Source organism: Mustela putorius, unplaced genomic scaffold, assembly GCF_011764305.1.
Source record: "Mustela putorius furo isolate JIRA1106 unplaced genomic scaffold, ASM1176430v1.1 tig00003987_pilon_pilon_pilon, whole genome shotgun sequence".
Classification (NCBI taxonomy): Eukaryota; Metazoa; Chordata; class Mammalia; order Carnivora; family Mustelidae; genus Mustela; species Mustela putorius.
The window spans coordinates 4,138,759-4,163,033 of record NW_025422126.1 but is presented as its reverse complement, the minus strand read 5'-3'; the positions used below and the strand labels follow the sequence as shown (position 1 = coordinate 4,163,033).

At 55.0% G+C, this 24,275-nt stretch overlaps 1 protein-coding gene across 2 annotated transcripts; it reads right to left on the bottom strand.

Moving 5' to 3' along the window:
- Window positions 1-2,680: 2,680 nt before the first annotated feature.
- Window positions 2,681-23,467, bottom strand: P2RY2 (purinergic receptor P2Y2). Of its 2 annotated transcripts, XM_045071400.1 has the most exons (4): window positions 23,123-23,467; window positions 14,693-14,991; window positions 10,371-10,439; window positions 2,681-10,091 (listed from the first exon to the last, which is right to left on the bottom strand). In XM_045071400.1, exon 4 carries the CDS (start codon window positions 10,085-10,087, stop codon window positions 8,954-8,956), a length of 1,134 nt encoding a protein of 377 aa, XP_044927335.1. In that variant the 5' UTR covers window positions 10,088-10,091; window positions 10,371-10,439; window positions 14,693-14,991; window positions 23,123-23,467; the 3' UTR covers window positions 2,681-8,953. The 2 variants fall into 2 exon arrangements, with proteins under 2 accessions (XP_044927335.1, XP_004768162.1); XM_004768105.3 differs by lacking the exon at window positions 14,693-14,991.
- Between the last annotated feature and the right edge of the window lie 808 nt (window positions 23,468-24,275).

Genomic DNA, 24,275 nt, shown 5'->3' with positions numbered 1-24,275 from the left:
ATTTGTTGAACAAGTGGATGAATGAATCGATAATGTTTTTGCCTCAAAGAGCCATTGTGAAACTTACATGAAATAATTAATCTGACCTGTTTTGCAAAGGAAAGGCATTAATGTCTAATGAGTATTCACTGGTACTAGATATTCTACGAAACAGTTTATAGAGGTTATCTCATTTTTCCTCACTATGAATCGCTCAGTGTTCATTCATTCATTCATTCATTCAACAAGTAATTTTTGTGCACCTACCATCTGCCAGGTAATTTTTCTGGGCACTGCGGATAAATTAGTGACCAACATAGACAAAGACCCCTGTCCTCTGGGAACTTTCACCCTAGTAGAAAGAGACAGTACCAACAAAATGTAAATTTTATGAGGAAACTGAAATGCCCATTAATCATCTGATTAATTAGTGGCAGAGCCAAGATTTAAATGGGAACAGCCCAAGGTTTCTGCGCTTTCTAAGTGTCGTGAATGAAGGCACCTGGATTCAGGTGGAGGAAAAGCTTGTGGGTGAGGGCTGCAGGTGTAGAGCGAAGATGTGAGGGTGGGGCTTGGAGGGCTGGCTCCCCTTTGTGCTTCCCACTCCCCCCTTCCACATGCCTGAGAGTCAGATGCATTTTACGCACTGATGTGCTGGTGGGATCCAAATTACATACAACACTTTTGCAGTGGCTGGACCCTGACTTCTGACGGGGCTAGGAGGACCAGCTGAGCTTGGTCGCACCTCCCAGGAGGTGCGAGTCGAGTCTTAGAGGCTACCCTGTGAGGAGGCAAGGACTTCTAGAGGCATCCAGAAGTCAAGGGCTCTGGTGGGGGTGAAGGCACTGGAATGGGGCAGGGCTGGGGGCAGAGGCCTGAGAAAGCCCCTTAGGAGGGCCTCTCACCCCTCTCCCAAACACTCAGCTGTGTTCTCCAAACCAGAGCTTGGGTGCCTTCCTGACAGCCTGTGAAGGTGGGGAACCCCATCTGGGGCCCTGAAGGTAAGCAGGAGGTCAAAGGGAAACACATGGCCAGAGGACATCATGGCACCATCCTCAGGGACACCCCTGCCCCTGCTCCTGGAAGAACCAGAGAGGGTCAATGGAGCATCTTTGAAACCTCAGACTGGGGAGGCTGTCGGGGGCAATGCTGGGAGAATGGAGCAGTGGGGTCTGCCCCTCAGTCTTGTCTTGACAAAGCCAACATCTGGACACGGTGTGCTTCCTCTGAAGAAAGAAAACACCCAGTGTTGCACTTTGTCCTGGTGCCAGAGTGTACTGCGATGGGTCATGGGGCAGTCCCTGAGAGCCCCTAGGGCATGGGGGGTAGGCTGGAATAGAGAGCTGAACTGTCAGCTGCTCTCCCTCCTTCTGCAGGAATCTCTTGACAGTGCCGGCAGCTCCACCACGAACACACCTGCAGCCAACAAATCTGGGCCTCTTATTTGATGGAGCAAAGATTTCACAGTGGGGGAATCTCTGGGGTGTCTCCAAAGTGGGGGGTCAGAAGGGTGCTTATAGGATCATGGGGGGTTGGAGTTAGTCCAAGGATGATCTTTGTCAGAGATTGGTCAGAATTTGAGAAGCAGGGAGTTGCTGTAACTCCTACATTGAGAATACAGGAGTCCTCCAGGAGTGTTACAATTAGATCCGCTTGTCTGTAGTCATCTCTTGGAATCTGTGAGTCCAGGTACATGACGTGTGCACTTAGATAGTCTGAGATGGACAGCACGGCTTGATCAAGTATTATTACCTGTTTTTCAAGTCAGTGTATGTTTTGCAAACTGTGTTCCCTATTTCAATTCTCAGTCCCACCCTCGCCTCACACTCTCCAACAACTTGGCTGCCAGCAGGATCCTTTTCCTCTCATCACTCCACAGGGGAAGGTCTGGACCGCAGCCCCGGGGCCTGCAGCTGCAGCCACTTTGGCCACCAGGGGGCAGCAGGGCAGCATCCACGAACTGGGGACCTACAGTGGCCCAAGCACAGGCCATGGAGGAGGAAAGCCAGCGCTCAAGAAAGGATAGGTCTGATGCTCTGAAGTGGCCTGTTTGCTTCTCTTTGTTACAGGGAGCCAAAAAGAGGAGGAAAATGGGGAGTGTGGAGGGATGGGAGCTGGGGAAAAGGAGGAAGAGTGGGGAATGAGGGGAGCAGAAAGGGGTCCCTAGAGCTGGCAGCTGGGGATTTAGTGGTAAATTAATAGAGACCTTAATAGGGCCATGAAGCACACACACACCGGGTCCTCTCCAGACTCCCCATCTCCTCCTGCCACCTCCAAGCCCATCTCCTTCCAATAGTTTGACCTCCTGGCAGACCCTCTTCCCTCTGCTTTCTCCAGGGTGGCCACCCACCCGAAGCCCTTCTGCTACTTGGTGTCTGTGGGGGCTGCCCTTCCCCCCAGCACTCTCCCTAGACTAGAACACAGATGTGACAACTCAACACAGGCATAAACACACACACACGCATGCACACATACACGCATTAGCACAGGCTGCGTGGTGACCATGCAGTAGGCTTTGAATTTCCTCCTCCGCATTTTGCAGTTGCTTTGGTCACAAAGGCTGGTCTAACAGTTTAATCCCACAATGAGGTGGGACTTTTCATGTGGCTGCTGATTTGGAATTTGGCTCCAGGACATAAATCTGTAGATACATAGTGGGTAAAATACCCTACTTTCGACAGAAACACGAAAACAATTGGGGTCAGACACTTGCTCTGAGTTTATTACCCCAGCTCTATACCACCCTCCATGCTGATTCCACAGGTTGAACACTGGGCTCAGTGACCTTGAAAACATCCCTGCTGTTGTGAGCTGTCAACCAAGCCAGGAGAGGGGAGATCTAGAAAAGTCACTCAGGAGACTGGGGCATAGGAGCCAAGGGTCTCAGCAAGGAAGGTGGGGCACACTCAGACTGGGTGAACGAAGAGATTCTTTACAAAGGTGTGGGCTGGCTTTTGGAGGGCTCCACGCAGAGAGGCACTGATGGACATGTGGTCATAGCCAGAGAAGCAAGGACAGCAAGAAAGGGCTGTGGCTGTCCTGGGGAAGACACAGTGGTCCCCTTCCTCTTCCCCACCTTGCCCAACACCCAGAGGAGAGAGGGACCCAAAGGAGTGGGGAGAAGACTCCCCCCAGCATTGGGGAAGAGGAGGGGTGGGCATTAAATTAAGTAGGGATTGGAACCTTCAGCTGGAGTGAACTTTGTTGCAAGTGACTCAACTATTTGGAGTTTACCATATAAACAGTTTATGGATGGGAAAGGGAAATTAGACATTGGGTAGGCAGGACTGATAGGAAAATAAAAGAGCAGTGTTTGTGCCTGCCTGCATTCTCACTGTTCAGCAAACTGGAAAAAGAAGTATTAACAGTTCCATTTCGCAGACAAAGAAATCGAATTTGTGCTCACAGAGCTGGTGATAGCCAAGCTGGGACAGAACACTACTTCTCCTACCTTGACTTCCCTGGGTCCCCCAACTCCTCCTTTCCCCAGAGCCACAGCTTGGTAAGCCCGGATTCAGTGCCAGCTAAAGCCACATTTGGTAAAAAGAGAAAAAGAGGATTGAATCAGGTGCTCCAGGTTCCCAAGATCCATCCCCTTCCACCCACCTCCCCCAGGCCTCTTTCCAGCAAGCCCACCTGCCCTCCTCCAAGATGAGCTCTCAGAAGGCACAGCCCGGTGCTGATGAGGGCAGCATCTAGTCTCCACGCTGACTGCTGTGTGGCCTTAGGCAAGGCACAGCTCTCTTTGGGCCTCTTGTCCCTCTAAGCAGCCAAACCATCCCCGGGGTCCCTGCCAGGAGGGAAAACGGATTCCAACCAGTCCTGCCTTCCAGGGGACTCATGCGCTGCTTCACAACAGCCTTTGGGAGCTAACAGGGAAGCCACGTCGAGGTGGGGACACCCAGGGAGTAGGGGCAGGGAAGCTATTTTTGGGCAGGCAGATCTCCTGGTCACTGCTGGGCAATGGTCCAGGGCAGCCATTGTGCTGGGAGTGGAAAACCCTTTTCTGACTCCATCTCCAACAGCTGAAAATAGTCCAGGGTGAGCCCTTGGGGACTGAGTCTGGGGCCATGATTGACTGGCCCAGCCCCATCCATTGTTCCTGCTGGGACAGGGCTGAGACTGGACACCTGGCTGAACGAGAGCCAAGACGGAGGTAAGCTCAGGAAGCCTGTACTGGAGGAAGAGCAGCTGGGCAGAGCCAAGCCTCATGGCAGATGGGGAAACTGAGGCCCAGAGAGAAGGGATTCCCCAAGACATCTGGTGCACAAGGGAGAGGAGGAGAGGGCGGCTTCGGGAGTTCATCTCCCCCCCACCCGCTTGCACATAGCACTTGGCAAGGCAAACACCTCTCCCACCCTCCATCTGCAAGGGGCAGGGCCATTAAACAGTGGACCAGCTCTGCTCCAAGTTCCCAAGGGGTGCCCATGGAGTCGCTTTTCCTGTCACTTGATGCCAGGGGAGAATTGCTGCCAACTCTAGCCCTCAGAACTGAGAGCCCAGGGGGTTGGGAGAATGCCTGGGGGAGCAACTGTTAGTTGTGCCTTTGCTGAAGAGCAAGGTGGCTGATGCCCTGAGGCAGGAGAACTGGGACTTGGGAGGCAAGGGATCCAATCTCCAGAGAGTGGCCCAGAGAGGGTAGGCAGCTAGCCTCTGGCCACACAGCAAAGTTGCCCATCTGTTGCTTGCTCTGGCCCAGCTCCCAGCTGGTCTGCGTCTCCGGGGTCTTGGTTGAACGAAGTAGTTGTTACAGCACCCCATAATGGCAACCATCACGTAGGGAGAAATGACTAAGCCCGTTGCCATGGCGAGTGGGAGCACTCCGAACCACAGGGGCTGGCTCCAGAATTTGGTATCAATGCCCTCCCTCCTCCTCCCCCTCTTGCCTCTGCATGCTGCCCTCTCACAGCCTGGCAACAAGATTCTACACACACACACAGGCCCATGGACCTGAGGGCCACCTAGTGCCAAGCAGGACAGAGGGAGTTCCCACACCTTACCCCAGGGTAGACCTGCTTTCCTCCTGCTCCATCCTGGGAAGCGTTGGTCACGGGAGGCCCACTGTGGCTCACTGGCTGGACATTCCTCTCCTCCCATAATGCATCCTAGCGTGGTTCTACACTGTTATGTCAACTCCACGAGGACAGGGTCCAGCCGCTTGGCCTGGCCTCACCTTGGCACTGTGCCAGCCGTGGAAATGCTTACCCAGTGCCTGGGACTGTTTGAAGTGTTTCATGCGTTATCAATCCAATGCCCAGTGTGGGAGGGAGGATGTTCTTTCAGAGATGAGAAAACGGAGGCCCAGCAAGATTCAGTAACTTGCCGGAGGCGCCACAGCTGCAAGACGCAGAGACCCCACTCGGGCAGCAGTGGTAAAGGCTCCCCACCCCCACTACAATGCCCCTTCCAGCTCGAATCCCAGGGAGAGCTGATTACACACCCTCCTGCCCAGCAGGGACTGCAAGCAGCCTGGGATGCCGGAAAGGGAACTAATCTATCTGATGGACCCGGATTCCATCCTGACTCACCCCTGGCTGCCTGTATAACCTGGAGCAAGTCCTCACATCTCATGGCCTGTCTCCTCTTCCGCTAAATGGGGATGATAATGTCTATTTCACACAGTCATGGGGAAGAATAAATTAGAGCGATGAGAGGTGCCTGGGACGTGAGTTAATACAGGAGTATCCTTCCTCATGAGCTTGACTCAGAACAGAAGAGCTCAAGTCTGCTGTGACAGGGTGGTGACAGAGGAGTAGCTCTGGGGGCCTGACCTTCCTCTTGAGCCCTGGGATACCTGCCCAACCCCCGCCTGGGGCAGAGATCCCTCACATGCCAGGGCCCCTGTCCTGGATGCACCAAGCTCACCGAGACTAGCCACTGCAGGGAGGACAGCAGATCTTTACCTCCCTGCCCACTGCTCTCCTTCTCTTCTATGACCCAGGCCTCAGAGCTTCAGTGCCACAGCTCCACCCTCCAGCTCCATGTGGTGGGGGGAGGGGAAGGTGCTAGGGCAGCAGGGGTGATGACAGGAATCCCACTAAGGCATGGACCTGAACTAAGGGGAGCAGAGCAGCAGCGATAGCCTGAGCTGCTGGCACACATCCAGGCTCCATGCTGACCGGCTGAGTGACCTTGGGGCAGGCCCCACCCCTCTCAAGTCTACTGCTGGGCTGGATAATCCCCAGGGTCCCCATCAGGTGACTATGCCCTTTCACAGTGGCCTTCAAGAGTCAACAGCCCCAGGAAGTGATGTCAGGGCAAGGAGGTGGGGTAGTTGGGAGGGAGCAGGGAGGCCCAGTGAGTAAGAGGAGATATTTTGAGAGCAGGCAGGTCCCCCCACGTCACTACTGGACAATAGTCAGGGGCTGGGAGTGGAAAATCCTGCTCTCACTCCAGCTGAAAATAGCACAAGGCAGGGGTCAGAACCTCACCCACTAGGTGGATGGTCTAGGCACTGAGCAGCAAGGACAGACGTCCACATCGAGGGGTCAGACAGTCTTATTGGGGTCCAGGGGTGGAACCCTGGGCCTGATCCTCGTTCCCTTAGAGTCTCTCTGCACTCCCCCCCCAAACACAGTGTCTGACACTGGATTAGATGGTGAGTAAGGCCCTCCTTTCCCAGGTCCTTTGCGCTGAGAATGTGCTGGTTCAAGGAAGACCTCCTGGGGCTAGGTCATAGTGTTGGCTCCATGTGCTGTAGGGCCCTGGGTTCTCAGGGTCTCCAGGACAGCCACTTGAGGAGTAGATGGCAGAACATGAAAGAATGGGGACTAAGGGTACTTGGGCCTACCCCCAACCACAGATGAACACTCAGGAGCCCCCAGAATCATGGTGTACAACCTCTTGCCTCTGGGTCTAAGCAGGACCAAGGGAATCAGAGCCCAGCATTTACACTCTTAGGTGTAATCTTACCTGGGTATGGGATTCCTATAACTAGGATGGGGTTCAGCCTGAGCAGCAGCTGGTAGGAAAGAGACAGGCTTGGGCCTGCAGGAAAGGCTCAAGGACAGTCTGCAAAAAATAGTCACAAAAAAGCTCACAGGGTCTCCGGTCACATTAACAGAAGTATAGGACCTAGAATGTGGGAGGTGAGCATTTCACACTACTTTGAGCACATCACTACCATTGCAATCCAGAATAATTTTTCTGGATCCTGGCTTTTGATGGGTCCCTGCTGCATCAGGGAGCTGTGGAGCTAGACTCAAACTCTTGAGGAGAGGGTGCACTGTTCTGACAAAGTAGAGTGGGAAGGGTGAAGAAGTCATAAGAGGGAGGCAGAATTTGGGTGAGAAAAGAATCTTCTCTCAGGCAGAATGGGCTGATAGGGCAGGGGGTGTCCCCGAGGGAGGGAGTGAGTCTTTACATTTGAGATTAAGAGTGAGTCCTGTCAGCTTTGCCCTACCCCTTTCCTAAAGCTGAGCTGGGCCCTGTTCATCTGAGTTCTACAAATCTCCACAGTAGTTCCGGGTGGACCCAGAATCTGTCACAGGTGAGAAAGATCTCCCTCACCCTAAGCCCTGACCCAGGCTAAGCACAAACTATTATGCCACATAGCTGGATTTTCCCAAGAGACAGAGGAATGGACAGGAAGAGAAATGAATCTCTCCCATACTTAGCGCCTGTGCGAAAGAAACCTCAGGGAAAGGCAAGGAGGGAGCCCTGTCTTGCTATCCTCGTGATCCAACCCCAGCCTCATTCCTGCCGTGAGCCTAGGCCCTGGCTGCCTGGCCTGCTTCCAGTTCCTGCATACCCTGCTTTCTTGTCCCCATGTCTTTGCCCAAGATGCACCCTGCATCTGGATGTTCTCTGATAAACTGCTTTTCTCAGAAGCTACAGCCCAGGTGTGTCCCCCACTGGGTCAGAGAGGCCAGGCAGCCTCTCTGACCCAGTGGTCCACAGCCCCAACCACGCAGTGTTATCTATGGTGTGCTGGAGCCTCTTGGCTCTGCTTGCAAGAGCCAAATGTTACATTCTCAGGAACTGTGAAAGGAGGTTGATGTCACATTAGTAGTCTGAAACTGGCCAAGGCAGGAGTATCTGCACCAATGCTGTTGGCAAAGCTACAAATAAGGGGTTCCCCTCCCCCCCCTGGAGAATCAGTTAGATGGTTTAGCATTTAGCAGCACATGACTGGTCATAGCCATTGAGCCCTAAAGTGGGGGGATCCCAAGGACAGGACCCCACCTGACTCCTGTCTGCTGAGGCAGCTAATGGGAGGGCAGGTGGCAGAGGAGTACAGGCTGGAGAAAAGACCCCAATGTGGCTGGTGAGAGCTTCTTAGGCTGTATCGTCATCCTCAAACCACACAACAGGGCACAACGCAGTAGGTAACAACCACATCAGTACAAGTTACAGCCTCAAACTGGCTCCCAGCCCAGGGGAGCCTCCAGCTGGGTTTCTGACATCAGTTCCCTGACGTTTCGTTCATCACTCAGGATGGGGCTCCTCCTCAGAGGAAAGAACCATCCAGACCTGCCCTAGACCCCTCTGCAGGAAGCTCTGGCTCAGTCCTGGCACCTTACCAGGGTCCTTTGGTCAGCCTGTAACCCTGTCCCTCCTAGGTGGCTCAGGCCAAGACTGTGAGACCTTGGTAAGTCGCTTTCCCCTCTGGGCCCGGTTCTCCATTTGACTTCATCAGGCTTTGATCAAGCCTTGATCTGACCTGGCAGGCACCGCCAGCTATCTGTGTGGGAGCCAGGCCAGGGGTCTTACCCTTGCCTTTCTTGAAGCTCTATTCCCCAACTCACACACACAAATTGTGACAGGCATCCTAGGGACTGTTGAGATCTCTGGGCCACAGACAGCATTCTGAGCCCCTGCCAAATGACAGAGCACTGAGGTCACAGCTCCCTTGACCATCAGGCATGAGTCACTAATGGGGCCCCATCTAGGGAGAATATCGCATCTGCAGAAGTCCTAGCCCCTACAGCCCCAGCCCCCATATGAACTTGCACAGGCCTGAGGGGCTCAGGTCCTACAGCCGGATGTCCTTAGTGTTCTCACCACCAGCTGGTGTCGACTCTGTCCGCCTAGAGTCCTCACTGCTGGTCGATACGTCTCTGATCCTCTTGATGTCAGTCCTGTCCGACCTGCGCAGGCCCACTCTGCGGCGAGCTGGGGCCACCGGAGTGGGGTCGGTGGGCGGCTTGGCATCTCGGGCAAAGCGCACGAGCCTCTGCCCGGCCAGGAAGTAGAGCACAGGGTCCAGGCAGCTGTTGGCACTGGCAAGCGGTCGCGTGATCTTGTAGGCCATGTTGACTGCATTGAGGGTGTGGCAGCTGAGGTCCAGTGAGCGGAAGGAGTAGTAGAGAGTGCGCGTGACGTGGAAGGGCAGGAAGCAGAGCGCGAAGACCGCCAGCACCACCGCGATGGTGCGCACCGACTTGCGCTTGGCCCGAGGCAGGCCTCCCGATGTCCCATAGGCTGGCTTCAGCAGCCGCCGAGCCATGAGCACGTAGCACACCAGGATGGTGGCAAAGGGCACGGCGAAGAGCAGCCCCAGCATCACGGAGCTGTAGGCCACGAACTGTCCGAAGAGCTCGGGCGCGGACGTGTCGTGGCAGGTGATGCGGTCACCACGTGCGCTGGTGGTGACGAAGTAGAGCACGGGGGACTGGCAGACCAGCACCAGCACCCACACGGCGGCCGCCACCCGGCGGGCGTAGCGCGCGCGGCCCCAGCGCAGCGAGCGCAGCGGCCGCAGGACCCCCAGGCAGCGGTGCAGGCTGATGCACGTGAGGAAGAGGATGCTGCAGTACAGGTTGGTGTAGAAGAGGAAGCGCACGAGCTTGCACAGCACCGTGCTGAAGGGCCAGTGGTCGCCGCGCGCGTAGTAGTAGACCAGCAGTGGTAGGGATGCGGCGTAGAGCGCATCGCACACGGCCAGGTGGAACATGTACGTGGTGGATGCGTTCCACGTCTTGAGGCGGCACAGGAAGATGTAGAGCGCCGCGGCGTTCAGACACAGCCCCAGCACGCACACCACGCCATAGGACACGGGCAGCAGCACATACTTGAAGTCCTCATTGAAACGGCACTTGTAGCCCAGCTCGTCTCCTTCCCAGGAGTCATTGGCAGTGCTGTTCCAGCGGCCCAGGCCTGTGGCCATCGCCCTGAGAGGGAGGGGGATGCCGGGGGTGGGGGCGGGGAAAGAGAAGAGCTGTCAGGGTCATGACCGGGGCTGGGGGGGGGAGAGCCCTGACACACCCACCCGATGGGGGCCATGAAGGACCACGTGCACCCACAGAGCCCCTTGGTTCAGATCTGCCCAACCAGGTTCCAGGCCTTTGTAACCATTTGACCTGGCTCTCTCCCTGACCCAGAGGGCCCAGAACCGTGGGACCCAAGAACTTCGAGAATGTGTGAGCTCCATGAGTATCAGGGACACATACCTCTAAAACTTTAGGACAAGGATAGGCAAACTACATCCGGAGGGCCAGAGGCAGCTTACCAGTCTGTTTCTGAAAACAAAACAAAACAAAAACTTGATTGGAACACAGTCATACCCATCTATTTATGAAGAGTTGAACGGTTGTAACAAAGACTGTATGTTTCTGAAAGCCTAAAAAACTACCACCTGGCCTTAAAAAAAGTTTGGCCACCCTGCTCTAGAACCTCAGGAGCACAGAGTTCTAGATCGAGGACCCTGAGCTCTAGAATCTGAGGAGATGAGGGGGTCCCACCGCAGTGTCATCTCAAATTCACAGAAAAGGGTCTCTAAGGATGGCTGCTTGGCCCACACCCAGCGTCCACTGCCTGCTGAAGCGTTTCTGGCCAGTAGGTAGTCCCTACTTTCCTGGAAGCATTAGAAAGTTCTTTCCTTTAGGGGCTTCTGGGTGGCTCAGTCAGTTAAGCCTCTGCCTTTGGCTCAGGTCATGATCCTAGGTCCTGGGATCAAGCCCCACATCAAGCGGCTCCCTGCTCACCAGGAAGTCTGCTTCTCTCTCTAACCCTCCCCACTGCTTATGAACTCTCTCTCTAATACATAAAATCCTAAAAAAATAAAAACCATAGATAGTTTCTTCCTATAAAAAAATATGAAAGTCTAAGATACAGGTCATTAAAATAATTTGTCCTAGGTCACATAGCTAGGGATGCCTGCATTTCCTATCCAGGTCCACCCCACAATGGAAGGGGTCACAGGAAGGAGGTAGTGAACTCCCTGTTTGGGGGGTAAAAGGCTCTTCTAGCAGAGTCTGCGGAAAAGCTTGTGTCCTGTGTGTGGGTGTGTCTGGGAGGACAGAGAGAGGAGATGACATGTGAATTCTCCCTATCCTAGGAGTCTGGGACTGTACAATTCCCTTCCTTTTGGAACCTGAGGTCCTGAGAGGCTGGGACTTGAGGATTCTGTAGGGCCGGTAACACTCACTCTCTTAGGCCTCTTAGCTTACTGCCCAGCCTAGAAATAATAGTTCAGGCTCCCTGAGGTTGAGATTAGGGGGCTGAAAGATGCATAGTTCCCTCAGTTTCCCTTCTCTGCCCATGCCCCATATCCCCAACCCCAGAATCTTATGTGTCTCCTGTTGTCAGCAAATGTGCAAACAGGAAGAAGGGAGTGTGTACCTCTCAGAGATGCAGGTTCCTCCTCGAGGAGGCAGGGCTGACCCAGGGTGAGGAGACAGGGGGGTTACGTGATGCCAACTGAGTAGGGGCAGCACCCCCGCCAGGGGGAACTCTAGTTAGGGCTGGCCTGCTGGGACCCCTCTGGCCTAGAGCCAGGACTCAGGACCTGGCATCAAAGCATTTCCTGTATCCCACCCCTGCTCCACACTGCCCATGCCGCCTTCACCCTCCCTGCCTCTCTAGCCTCAGTTCCCCCCAATCCAGAGGAGTCTTTGTAAAGACAAAATCATTCCTTTGCTTGAAACCCTCTGTGGCTCCTGCCTATTCTCAGGAGAGAACTCTGCTCCTCGCTCTGGTACAGTGGCCTTCTCCTGAATCTTCGGGAAGCCCTCTCAGGTCACCAGAGGAGGAGAGACAGGTCTTCACCGAAGGCTGTGCAACAGCGGGGTGTAGTTGGCTAGGGGAGTGACGTTAAGGCCCAGGCTGGGGGCAGGCCTGGGGACGCTGAGAGGGGAGAAACTAGCCCAGAGGGAGTTTGGGGAGGGGAGGGTTAGGAGAGGGAGGCTGGTGGGATGCCTGGCTCAGGGGTGGGGAGGAGGAGCAGGTATGGGGAGAGAGGCACTCCTTGTCAGATATGACCATGCTGAGGTCTGGCCGGTCTCTCCTCTGGGTCAGGGCCCTTTCCCCCACGCCCCCCCCCCCCAAACTACAGTATCTCTACACAAAAGTTTTCTGGCTAATCCCTAAAGGTGGAATTTCTGATGCTAGTGAGATGGGTGGGGACTTCCCTAAGTCTCTCCTGAACCAAGGAAACTGCCCTTTCCACCTGTTTTAAGACATCCGGGCCTCCACCCACTCAGGCCAGCTGGGGACTCCATTGCCATGGCCTCCATCCAGAATGAACCTGCCTGCCCTGTCCCTCCACTGGCTGGCCCCCCAGCTCCTGCTTATAAAGATAGCCAAATCCCCAGTCCTCTCCCTTGGCCCTCCACTCTGCCTCTCCTTACCCCCAATGCCCTCGGGGTCTCACCCCCAGTTCCCACCTAACTTTGTCCAACACCACTTGCCAGCCCCTCTGTGCCCAGTTCTGGCTGGTCCTGCCTTGTAAGTGCCCTGCCAGGCTTCCCTACCTTTGCTTAAGCTGTTCTTTCTGCCTGGAAAGCCCTCCCAGAACCCACTTGCACTGTACCCCATCCTGCTCACCCCTCCAGGCTCTTCTCAAATGTCATCTCATCTCTGAAGCTCTGACCCTCCACCACCCCCGACGTTCCTTACACCCTGTTGGCAATCTGTCTTTCCACCCTCTACCCCAACACATTCCAGGTGCTCCTAGAAGGCTGCATCCATCTGATTCTTTTCTCTGTCCCAATCACCCAGGAAGAGGCCTGATCCAGAGCAGGTATGACACGAATGAGAGAACGAGTGAATGAATTAATGAAGCAAGCACAAAAGGATACAGGGGTCCAGGGGAGGCTGAGCCTTATGACAGTGGCTCTTCTTTCCCTTATCCCTCTGAGGGCCTCCCAGAGTGGCCCTGACACAGATTTCTCAGCTGCCTACCCTTGCTGGCCTCCTGGGGACCAGACCACCTGAGGCCTAGTCCTCCTCCTGCCCTAGGCAGGCACCTGGACTGCCTCTCAATTTCAGGAGGCCTACCATTCTCCAGCCAGGCCAGGGAAATGCCAGGGGGAGGGGAATTGGACTCAGGCATTCTGGAGGTGCGTCAGCTGTCTGAGCCAAACACATTCTTTCATCTTGCTCATCCCTGGTTCAGGTCATGGGGTCAGCCTGGATCAGGAGTTCCTGGTCCTGGTCCCCCTTACCCACAACCCCTCATTTTGTAGGGGCCAAGCCTGGGCTGAACAGCTTCCATGCAACATCTTCATTTCACCCCCCACCCCACCCCTTACTCCTCAGCAGATGCTGCCACAGAGGTTGAGCTACTCATTCAAGGTCACACTGCTAGGAATGGGAGAAAATGGGCTTGATACCAGGGCTCTCTGGCTCTGAAACCTGAACTCATCACAGTTTGGGATGAGGGAGCAGGGTAGGGATCCCTCTCAACTGAACCCTGCTCAGCATATACATGCACACGAGTGAAGCTGCACGGGCCTCCCAGCCAGGGAGGCCCTCCCAACCTCCCAGCACGCCCATACCTGACCAGCACTTGCTCTCCATCAGGATGCTCAGTGCCTGCTCAGGTTCCTCACTCATGAATGCACAAGCCTGGACCAGGACACAGGGGATTCTTTGGGAAACAGGAAAAACAGGTCCCAAGGCCTGGACTACACCCAGCTTCTAGCATTTCTCAGAGCAGCCATGCTGTGGGCTCTGTGGAACTGGAGACAGCAGGTGCTCTTGGTTTGCTGGTTGCAGGAAGTCACCTGGGCAGAGCCCTCCCAGGCCCACTTCTGATGCTCTAACGTCAGTCCAGAAGAGGCAGGCTCTGGTGTACTTGTCCCAGTAGGAGTGCCCGCTGCCCACCCACAGCCCTAGCCTTCTACCCTTGGCTCATGTGGTGCAGAGATGGTTGCTCCCAGCCTCACTCCCCCGGCAGCCCCTTTCACAGGAGTGTGGCTCTGCTGGGGAAAGTCTTTCTTTCACAACCTGCAGGGCTGAGCATCGTCTCCAATGCCCCCCCCCTTTCCATCCTGGTCTGTGCTTCAGTCCCTACAGTTGCCTGGTATACACTCGACAGTACTCATGCCAACACAGATTTGTTCAAGCTAGGCCTCTTCTGGAATCCTCCTCCTCCCTGTCCCACCTGTAATCATTCCTCCATAGGTATTATAAATACACATGAACACACATGGACATAGCCAGATACCCAGAGACTTACACAGTCACATTCAGATGTCTGCACAGCACGAGCACACACATGCATGCGTGCGCACATGCATGCACACACACGGTGTCCTAGACAGGGCCTGGAAGAGCCTTTAGAAATCACCTGCACCAGGAGCGCCTGGGGGCTCAGTGGGTTAAGCCTCTGCCTTCAGCTCAGTTCATGATCACTGGGTCATGGGATCGAGCCCCGCGCCTGCTTCCCCCTCTCCCTCTCTCTGCCTGTCTCTCTGCCTACTTGTGATCTCTCTCTCTGTCAAATAAATAAATAAAATCTTAAAAAAAAAAAAAAAGAAAAAGAAATTACCTGCATCAAACTCCTATTTGACAGAGGAGGAAACTGAGGCTCTGACAGCAGATCTCACCATACTCCAGGGACAGAGCCAAGACTGGAGCACAGGCCTCCTGGATTCTGGCCCTGGTTCTTATCTCTTGTCTTGTCTGCGAGGCCCTCACACACAACAGGCACAAGGTTTCATTGAGGGGGTGGCTGGTTCCCTGGGGGAGGGACCCCTCTGGATGTGCAAGTCCCAGCATCCGCCAGAACCTCAGGCTCATCAGAGGAGAGAAGGACATCTCCTTCATTCTTCCATCTGCTCCATTTCCCTACAATGGGAGGCAGGGGGTGCTGGTCTGAGAAAGCTAAAGCCAGGTCTCCAGGCTGGAAGCAAAGTGCAAGGGGGGGGCGGGTGGCGCCGATGTGGGAAGAAGAGAGGAGACAGCCGGCTGCAGGAACAGGGCAGGAGGGGTGGTGCGGAGAAACGTCCTAGTGATCTGCCAACCCGCTGAGGAGTCCAGTGACCAAGGAAAGAGCTTCACCTTTCCCCCTACTCCTCCCACACCACTCATCTCCTCAGGAGATGCCTTCACTTAACAGACAAGGTGGAGCAGAGCACTTTCTTGAAGCCTTTCCTCCCATTTCAGAGAAGGATCTCTCCCACCTGTCCTTCCACGCTGTAAAACTCTAATATATCCTCCACACTGTAGCTCCTTCCCACCCGCGTGTCACCCCCACTCACCAGGCCCTGTCAGTTCCACCAGTGCAACAGCTCAGACAGGCCCCTCTTGCCCAGCCCACGGCCTCAGGCTTGTGTTTCTTCTCCAGACCACTGCATCAGCCCACACGCTTGATGGCATCCTCGCCCTCACCCTACAGTGGGACCCCTACAGTCCCTCTTTCACACCGCAGTCACTGGCTCTTCCAAAAACGCAAATCTGACCCTATACTGTTGAACTAAAACCCTTCCATGGCTCCCCTATTGCCCTCAGGCTAATGACCGAGCTCCTGAGACTGGCATTCAAGGCTCTCTGGCTGAGCCGACCCAGGTCACCCGGCTGGACAACTCTGTCTCTCTGCCTTCAGCCTCATCTTCCCATCCCAAGCACAACAGTCCCACGGTCCTATCTTTGCTCAAGAAGGCCGTCCCTTATCTTCTAACATTTATGTCATAATAAGAGTGGAGTGTTTTCTCTGTAACCAATCCGTATTAGGTAGACTGCCTCTCATTTAATCCGGAGAAGCTCAGAGAGGCTAACTAACCTCTCCAGGGTAACAAAGCTAGCCAACTGCAGCCTTGACCTGACTTTAGGAACTGTGCCCCTGATCACTACCTCTTATCCTCCACAGCCCAGATCCTCTGCTCCAGGAAGCTCCCCGACCAGCCCTCTTTGAGCCCCATGACTCTGCCTATCTGGTCAGTTGTCTGCCAGAGGGAACACCTTAGTGTTCTAGAACTCCAGGTACTAGAACTACTACTCTTCCTGGTATTTCCTCAGAGTGAAACACCTCTGATGGTTACCGTACCCATTTCACAATTCCAAACACCACCACCAACAACAAACCAAGGCCAGAAAGGGTAGCCCACGATCTCATCTGAAGTCACCAGTGAGTGAGGGGCAGACTAACTGCCCCCTTCTACCTGCCTCCACCTCTATCCCACCTGGACTTCTCCTTGGAGTCCCAGGCTACTTAACTCAAAGCCACAAGGAGGGGCTGAGGCAGTTTCCAGGCCGGCTACGGAATTTCCAGGGTGGTTGAACAACATTCCTGCTTCTCCACTAGGGCAGCTGCAGAATGAATGGACTACCCTCTCACCTGCCTACCTGGCTGGCCCTGTCCAGCCTGGCAGGGGAGTGTGACATGACCATTCTGGAAACCCCTGCACCCTACCCCTGCTGGGTGTGAGGTGCTATGAGGGCAAACAGAGGACCTGGGCCCAGACCACCACCGAGGGGCAGGGGAGGACAATGGGCAGGTGGGAAATCCCAGTTCTGCCATTCCCAGCTAGGGTACCTGACAAGTGTCAGCTCCATGACCAGAGTCCCAATCTTACAATCTAAAAAGAGCACCCATGGCATAAGGTTGTTGAGATAGTTAAAGGAGATGATTTAGACTCATCTTATGAAATAATTTAAAAAGATACAATTTCAGCAGGTGGGGAAGGCAGGGAGGATGGGAACATCCCAGGAAGACAAGACAAGCAGGAAACCCAGAGAAATCAGGGCAGAGTAGCAAGGTCACAGCCACACTGGCTATAGATCAAGTTTCCCACCTGAAGGCCATCCTCAGAAGGGAGGGCAGTCCAGGGGACCCCCCCACCTTGGCAGGAAGTAGACCCCATATACTCCTCAATTCACTCACCCTTTACAAAGATTGCCATATCTATGCCTGTCCCCATGCTGGACACTTGGGGAATCCAAGGTGGGTCAGACCCTTCTGTGATCTCAAGGAGCTCACTGTCGAGGTGGAAAGTGGATGGAGGGTGGCAGGAGACCCAGAAACACTAACTGACAACCCAGGGTGATCAGGGCGGAAGGAAGCAGAGGCACTAGGGCTGAAGCGGCCAAGAGGGCTTCTAATGGGAAGTGGGGGTGGGGTGGTCATGGAAGGCTTTCTAGAGGAGGGGACATCTGACCTGCATTTCAGAAGATGGAGAGCAGTCAGGTGGGTGGAAAGAGAAGAGGAGCAGAATGAGCAAAAGTCAGAGCAAGAGATCACACAGTGTTTCTCCGGAACTGACAGTCATCCCTGTGGCTTGAGGGACTCTGAGAAGGCAAGGCTGGCCAGGAGGACATGAAGGATCTTGGAAGTTATTCTGCACCCCTTCCCAAGTGTCCTCCACATGGTGGAGGGCCAACAAGCTCCCAGCTTTGCTTGGTGTGCTCCCTGCACCACAAGCACTGGGGCTGGTCTGGGGAAATGGCTGGGCGGGTGAGCTCAGATGTTATCTGCAGGTGCTGTTGCAGTGCGAAGCCTGTGCAGCCTCCCCCAGAAGACCCTGGGGTTTGAAGCCCCTTTTGGAGGGCTCGCTCCTTCTTGGAAGCCCCTAGAATTCTGGCCATGGGAACCACACACTGAGAGAATATCTGAGTGTGGGTGTCAGACCAACCAGGCTGGCCTCCCATGTTCCAGATCAGGAGACTGAGAATCCTTAAGAGGAAGGGCCGTCCTCAAGGTCTGGTGTTCTAATTATATTCAGTGTGGGCTGAGCACCCTCTGCCCCAGCCCTGAGCAGGGCTCCAAACTACCTGTCCTTCCTCTGACTCCAAATGGCCTGGCCCAGCCCAGTGCTCTAGAGACACACTGCTGAACCTGAGCCTGTCCAGAACCACACCCTGGACTCCACCCTGGATGCCTTCAGATGCCTTCAGCCAGGGTCAAGAGGAAAGAACCCTGGGTTCAGGCTCCAGTTTAGAACCACCCATGCTGAGGCGTCTGCGTGGCTCATTGGTTTAAAGCCTCTGCCTTCAGCTCAGGTCATGATCCCAGGGTCCTGGGATTGAGCCCCGCATTGGGCTCTCTACTCAGCAGGGAGCCTGCTTTCTCTTCTCTCTGACTGCCTCTCTGCCTACTTGTAATCTCTGTCTGTCAAATAAATAAATAAAATCTTAAAATAAATAAAATTAAAAAAAAAAAAAAAGAACCACCCATGCTGTGCAATCTTGGTCAAGTCAATTCCCCTCCCTGAGCCTCTAGTTCTTCATTGATCAGGTGAGGAGAATCCCCACTCTACCAGATGGCTCCAGGGGGAATGAATAAGACAAGGGAGTCAGTGGTGTTCCATGCAGGTAGCAAATCATGCTCTGTCCTGATGTGGGTGGGGGCTGTGTCTATCTAGCAAAGAGACACAGGAACCCTTCTCAGCAGGGACCCCTCCTGGGTAACCAACCACTCAGAGGGGCAGAAGTCACAGTCCAGGTAGGCAGGGAAGGCTCTGGGAAGGGGCTGTCATCAGGTCTGGAGAGAAGCAGGAAGAATCCAGCTTGGGAGGAAAAGGGAGAACTGGAAAAGCCAACGTTGAAAAAAAGGACACAAGTACAGAGCAGGGTACAAGTAAGCCTGTGATTCTGGGACTGTCTCACTCTCGGTGCTTTCATAATTCTTTCACTGGTTCTGACAGTCCAGTTCCAAGAGTCTCTGGCTCTAAGTGTTTCTTCAAGTCTGTTACTCAGTGCTTCTGATAGCAGAAGGCTATCAGCCTCAGACTCTGAGGCTAGGCTCTCAGAGCAATGTAATCACAGATCACTGTCCCTGGAGCCACAGAGTCTCAGCAAACACTTGCCAGTGTCCCCATGTGCAGACCTAGACTCAGATCAGACTTGGTGAGGAGCTCCAGTCTGGACGGGGAGAAAGACACAGAAGTGGACTAAGTCCACTTGGGTGACTAAACCATAAGCAAGGGAAGCCCAAGAGCCATGGAGCTAATCAGCCTGTGGGGGCTGCCCAGAGGAGGGGGTCATTTGAGCTGGGACACAATAGAAGACAAGTTTGACAGGTGGACAACAAAAGGAGGAGGGCACTGAAGGCCAAAGGAAGAGCCTGTGCATAGACTCAGGGGTGTGCTAGCGCAGCCAGGAGGTCGTGTGAGGCCAGAATGTTGGGGTGGACGGCACAGCATGTGCGTGGGCCCGAGGGACTCACATGAAAAGTCTTGAATACCAGGTTGAGGAGCTGGGCCTCGATCCTGAGGACAGTGGAGAGCCATGGTAGGGCTTAAGTAGGGAAGGACACCTTGAGAGGAGAGGAGTAGGAGGGGCCTACACATCTAACAATCTAGTGAGAGATGCAGGTCTCTTGGCCCTGGATTCTCTGAGAGATGGGGAGCATCCTTGGCAGCCCACAGCACAGCCAGAGCAAGACTCTTGCTCCCACAGCTGGGGCTGGGGAAACTGGGCACTCCCTAGGAAGCCAGAGCAACACCAGGAGCCCTCCCCCAAGGGAGGGGAAGTATAGAGGGTCATGTGGGCCCCAAGAAGCTTGAAAGAGGTCCTCCTCCCATGCTCCAGGGCCCAAGCAGTATCCCTGTCACTGTCAACACAATGCCAGGGTGTCACGGTAGAGGAAGCAGCAACTCAGGAGGGCCCACGCTGCCCACCCTCCCATCAGGGACTCTAGCTACTCACCCCAGACAGGAAATACTCAGGTCTAGGAGATGCCATAAGAGGGGAGTAGAGGAAGTCCTCTGCTCAAGCGCCCACTGTAGCTCTCCATGGAGCAAGGCCCTCGTCTCCCCTCCGTACGCTCACTTCCATATGGCCCTTCATCTCCCAAGCAGTCCTCGGCGCCTGCTCTGTGCCCAGCCTGTGCTGCGTGATGCGGATGGAGAGACAGCAGTCTGGCCTCTTCCTGCAGCTAATCTTGGGAGTTAGCAGATCTCAGGGAAGGCCTCATGGCCAGCCTCGCCCCACCAGGACCTGATGGCTGGAAAAGGCCAGGACTGAGGACCCAAAGGCAGCCAAGAGGTAGGTGCGGACAAAAGAGTACAGCAGCCGGGCCCACAGAAGACAGTTCAGGGAGAGGATTTCACCAGGAGAGCCTCCATCTTTTCTCACTGGATCAGCTGGGCTTCCCTGGTCCTGTGAGTGGCATGGTCCATGAGGCCACAAGCAAGACCTCAAGTCATGTGTTCAGGGCAAGATTCAAACTTCCTTCAGACTGAAACCCAGAGGAGCAGGCCTTCTTGCTCCAGAAGCTCCAGAAGCTTTTGTCTTGAACGGGGAGAAGTAAGTTGGGTCAGGGAGCCAGAAGCCCTAGCTTCACCTTGGCTCTGTGATCTTGGGGAGGAAACTCTGAATCTCTCTTTGCTCATCTGCAAAATGGGGGTATAATTTCTCCCTCATAGGGTTGTAGAGGGTAAAACGAGGAACTTTTATAAATATTTCCTAGTAAGCTGTTTCTGCAGAGGGGGGCACAGGGGGAGGAAGGCAGTAGTTAAAATTCTGATAATGGGGTGCCTGGGTGGCTCAGTGGGTTAAAGCCTCCGCCTTCAGCTTGGGTCATGGTCTCAGGGTCCTGGGATCGAGCCCTGCATCGGGCTCTCTGCTCGGCAGGGAGCCTGCTTCCTCCTCTCTCTCTGCCTGCCTCTCTGCCTACTTGTGATCTCTCTCTGTCAAATAAACAAATAAAATCTTAAAAAAATAATAAAAAATTTAAAAATTCTGATAACTAGCACAACCCCTTGTTACTGTACCCACGTTCTAGTAACTTCAAAATGCATTTAAGTCTCTGAGTATCACACTTCTCCCTGTGCACTGTCCACCACCACTTACAACACCCTTTCCTGACCACTGTCTGAAGAACCGTCTTAGCAACCTTGCATTTGAGGAGGCAAGAATCATCGCATCTGATTTACAGATGGCAAAACTGACACCTTCAGGGGCACCATGGCCTAAGGGCCACAGCCAGGAAAGAAGCCAAATCAAAGCACTCACCCGTGACACCTTGGTGATTTCTTGTATTCTTTTAACTGGTCCTTAGAGGCTCCAGGAGCCTCAGAGCCCTGTGCATCCCGGAGAAGCAGAGCAGAGGAAGGGAGGAGTCGTACCCTCACTCTGCAGCCCAAGCCCGCCAACCATTTATGAGGTTTGCCCACTGTGATCTTCGTGGTCTCCCCGAGCACATGCTCTTGACAGGACCTTACCCGTGCTGGCCCCCTTTAAAAGGTTGGAAGGGCAGGAACTACCCCAAGGTCAGCCAGCAAGCTGTGGGAAGAGCTGGGATGGGATCAGTTGCAGGTCCCACTGGGGGAGGGAGAGTCCTAAATATCCCCAAACTCCTCAGCAGAAGCATCTAAGGCCTGAGGGAAGTGTTTGGCTCAGGCGTCAAGGGCTCAGAGCATAAATAATGCCTGGGTGGTTCTGATGTTTCTATCTGACCTCCTTGTATAGCACTACTCAATCCATTCTTCACCCAGCAGCTGGAAAGATCTCTCTGAAATCCTGCTTTGACCATGAATCTTCCCTGTCCACAAACCTTTTATGGCTCCCTATGGCCTTCAAGATGAAATTAAAGTTTTCAGCTTGCACACTCTGGGTCCTGTAGTGTCCCCGAACACACTGTTCTGACAACCCACGCCACCTACCTCCATGAATGGATTCTAGTTGCCTCTTCTTTGTGATGACCCAGAGCTCCACTGCAGGCATGCCTTCACTGGGAAAGCTGCAGGCAGCGGGGCAGGGGATGGGGACAGGGGCAGGGGACAGAGGTGGAGACTGCTCTGGCAGTTCAGCTCAGCCCTGTTCAGGGTGCTGGCAGAAAAGAAATGCCCTCCAGGGGGCCTCAGACCTCTGGAGAGGGAAGGAGGAGCCAGAGACCATAACAGCCCAAGGTGGAACCAGGGCGGTCAGCATTGGGACTGGCAATAGTCAAAAAAGGCTCCAACCCAACTGTGGGATCAAGGAAAGAAAGCTTCCCCAGTGAGGGGACATCTGAGCTGGGCCCCAAGGCTGGGTAATTCTCCAACCTAGGAAGATGAAGCTAGGAGGGCATTTCAGGCAGTGCTACATGCAATCACTAGAGCATGATGGGTCAGGCAGGAGAAGGGGCTGGAGAGGTTGACAAGGAGCAGTTCGTGGAGGCCTTGAGTCCCAGCTTAAGGGGTTCAGGCTGGGTCTTGTTAGCCCAGAAAAGAGAATAGTGGAGATAAGGGTTTCAGGAAGTTCCCTCCAGGGACTGACCCCACTCAGATCCCCAAGCAGTGAGCCTACCCAGGATGACACCATTACCTCAACATGACCCACACACCAGCAACTCAATGGCCCTCAAGTTCCATAGTATTATTAATTCCCTTTCACAGATGAGGCCACTGAGGCTCAGAGAAGGTCACAGGGCGGCCAAGCAGGACTGGAATATAGGTCTGAATCTCCAGAGAGCTTTTGTGGGCAACTGTCTGCTTCAAGTATCTTCTTCCCAACCACTCCCCCACACAGATAACTGAGACTTCACCAGGGCCTCACCCTAGCCCTCAAAAGCTCCCCATTTTTCCAGCCTAGCGCCCCAAACAAACCAGCCCAGGGTAGCCGAGGATGCCATGCATAAAGGAACAGTGGCCACGACCCCCACGGATCCCTAACTGGCAGTTTTAATCCACAGCTGGGCCTGGCCCTTGGGTCTGGCTCCTGGGGAAAGGGGGGCGGGTGGCAACCTGCCACCGACAATTGGGGAGAGGAGCTAGGGCACTGCCTTTCTTCAATCTGACCCTTCCGGATTAGAAGTCCCCTGAGAGCGGCTTAACTGCCCTTCCAGGCCACTGCCCCAGCCCCCATTCCCACCGCCACCCTCAGTTTTACAAGGCCCCAGCGGGACCAGCGCCCACAGTGGCCCCCGGGTTGAGGGGGCGCAACGGGCCTCCAGGGGCTCGGGGGTGTCGCCCGCGCCTCGGGGCTCTCACACCAGAGCACACACACAAACAAGTCCCACAGGTTCAGCTACTCGACCCGCCGGGGCGCACGCACTCACCCGCGGATACTCAGACGTTCCCAAAGACGCCGATACACTCTCGCCGGGGATTCGGATCATACTCCCGGAGGTGCACGCGCGGGTGGAGACAGAGTCCGACTGCGGCCCCACCGGAGCCCTAGCACCGCGCGGAGCCCAGCGCCCCTCGGACCGCCAAGCGCAGCGCCCGGGGGCGCAGCAGCCGCGTCCCGGGCGCGCCTGCCGGCCTCTCCCCGCCTCCGATTCCTCCAGGCTGCCCGGCCGGGAGTTCCGCGGGGGCGCTCGGCAGCCCGCCGCGCCCCGGCCGCAGCTCCGGTGCCCGCGCTGGCGTCCCGCCGCCGCCACCGGGCCCCACGTGCCTAGAGCCCCGCCCGCCCCGCCCAGCTCCCTGCCCAGGCCCGCTCAAGCCGGGGCGGGGCGGACTCTGGACAGACCCTGGCACCGCCCCTCCCGCCAGGACCCACACCACCGCGCCACCCGCGCGGGGACACCGGGCCGATAAGCGTGCAGCGGGCAGGGGTCTGTGGCGACCGACCTAGCGCCCGGCGGGACGGAGGACCCCCCGCCTTCCTCACGCAAGATGTGGGCAGGTGTTCAGAGACATGAAATTTGCGAAGTTTTTCGGGCACCTGGGTGGCTTAGTCCCGCTGCCCACCAGGAGACCTTTCAGCGAACCCGCGTCCTCTCCTGCCAGGTACCTGCTCCCAGCATCACGCTGAGAACCCGCCTCCCTTGCTTGTGGAGGGCGGGGAGGGTGTCCCCATTGTCTAGAGAGGACATACGTTCAGGGTCCTTCGTCTCTCCAGTTCCAGAGAGGAAGGGGCTACTGGGAGAGTCTCACCTATGCTCCCTTTACTGGGCCTGATAGACACTAGAAATTTCCTGAACATCTGGCTTTTTCATCTCTCCTCTTGAGCTGCTTCCTTTGAGCTGCCTTCTTAGACTCCACACAGCATTCCCTTCTCTGCTTTCAACCCCACTCTGATGGCCTTCTTTGGTCAGGGACCCTATGCCTGTGCCTTTTCTAGACTATGAGCGCAAGGAGGAGGAAGGCTTACAGCTGGAGCCAATGTTCCCAGGAGTGGCTTAATATTTGTCTAACATTGAATGGATGAATGAATGAGTGAGTGCCCCCTTCTCTGATTCTGGTCTAGGTGTCAGGAGTATGGCTTTA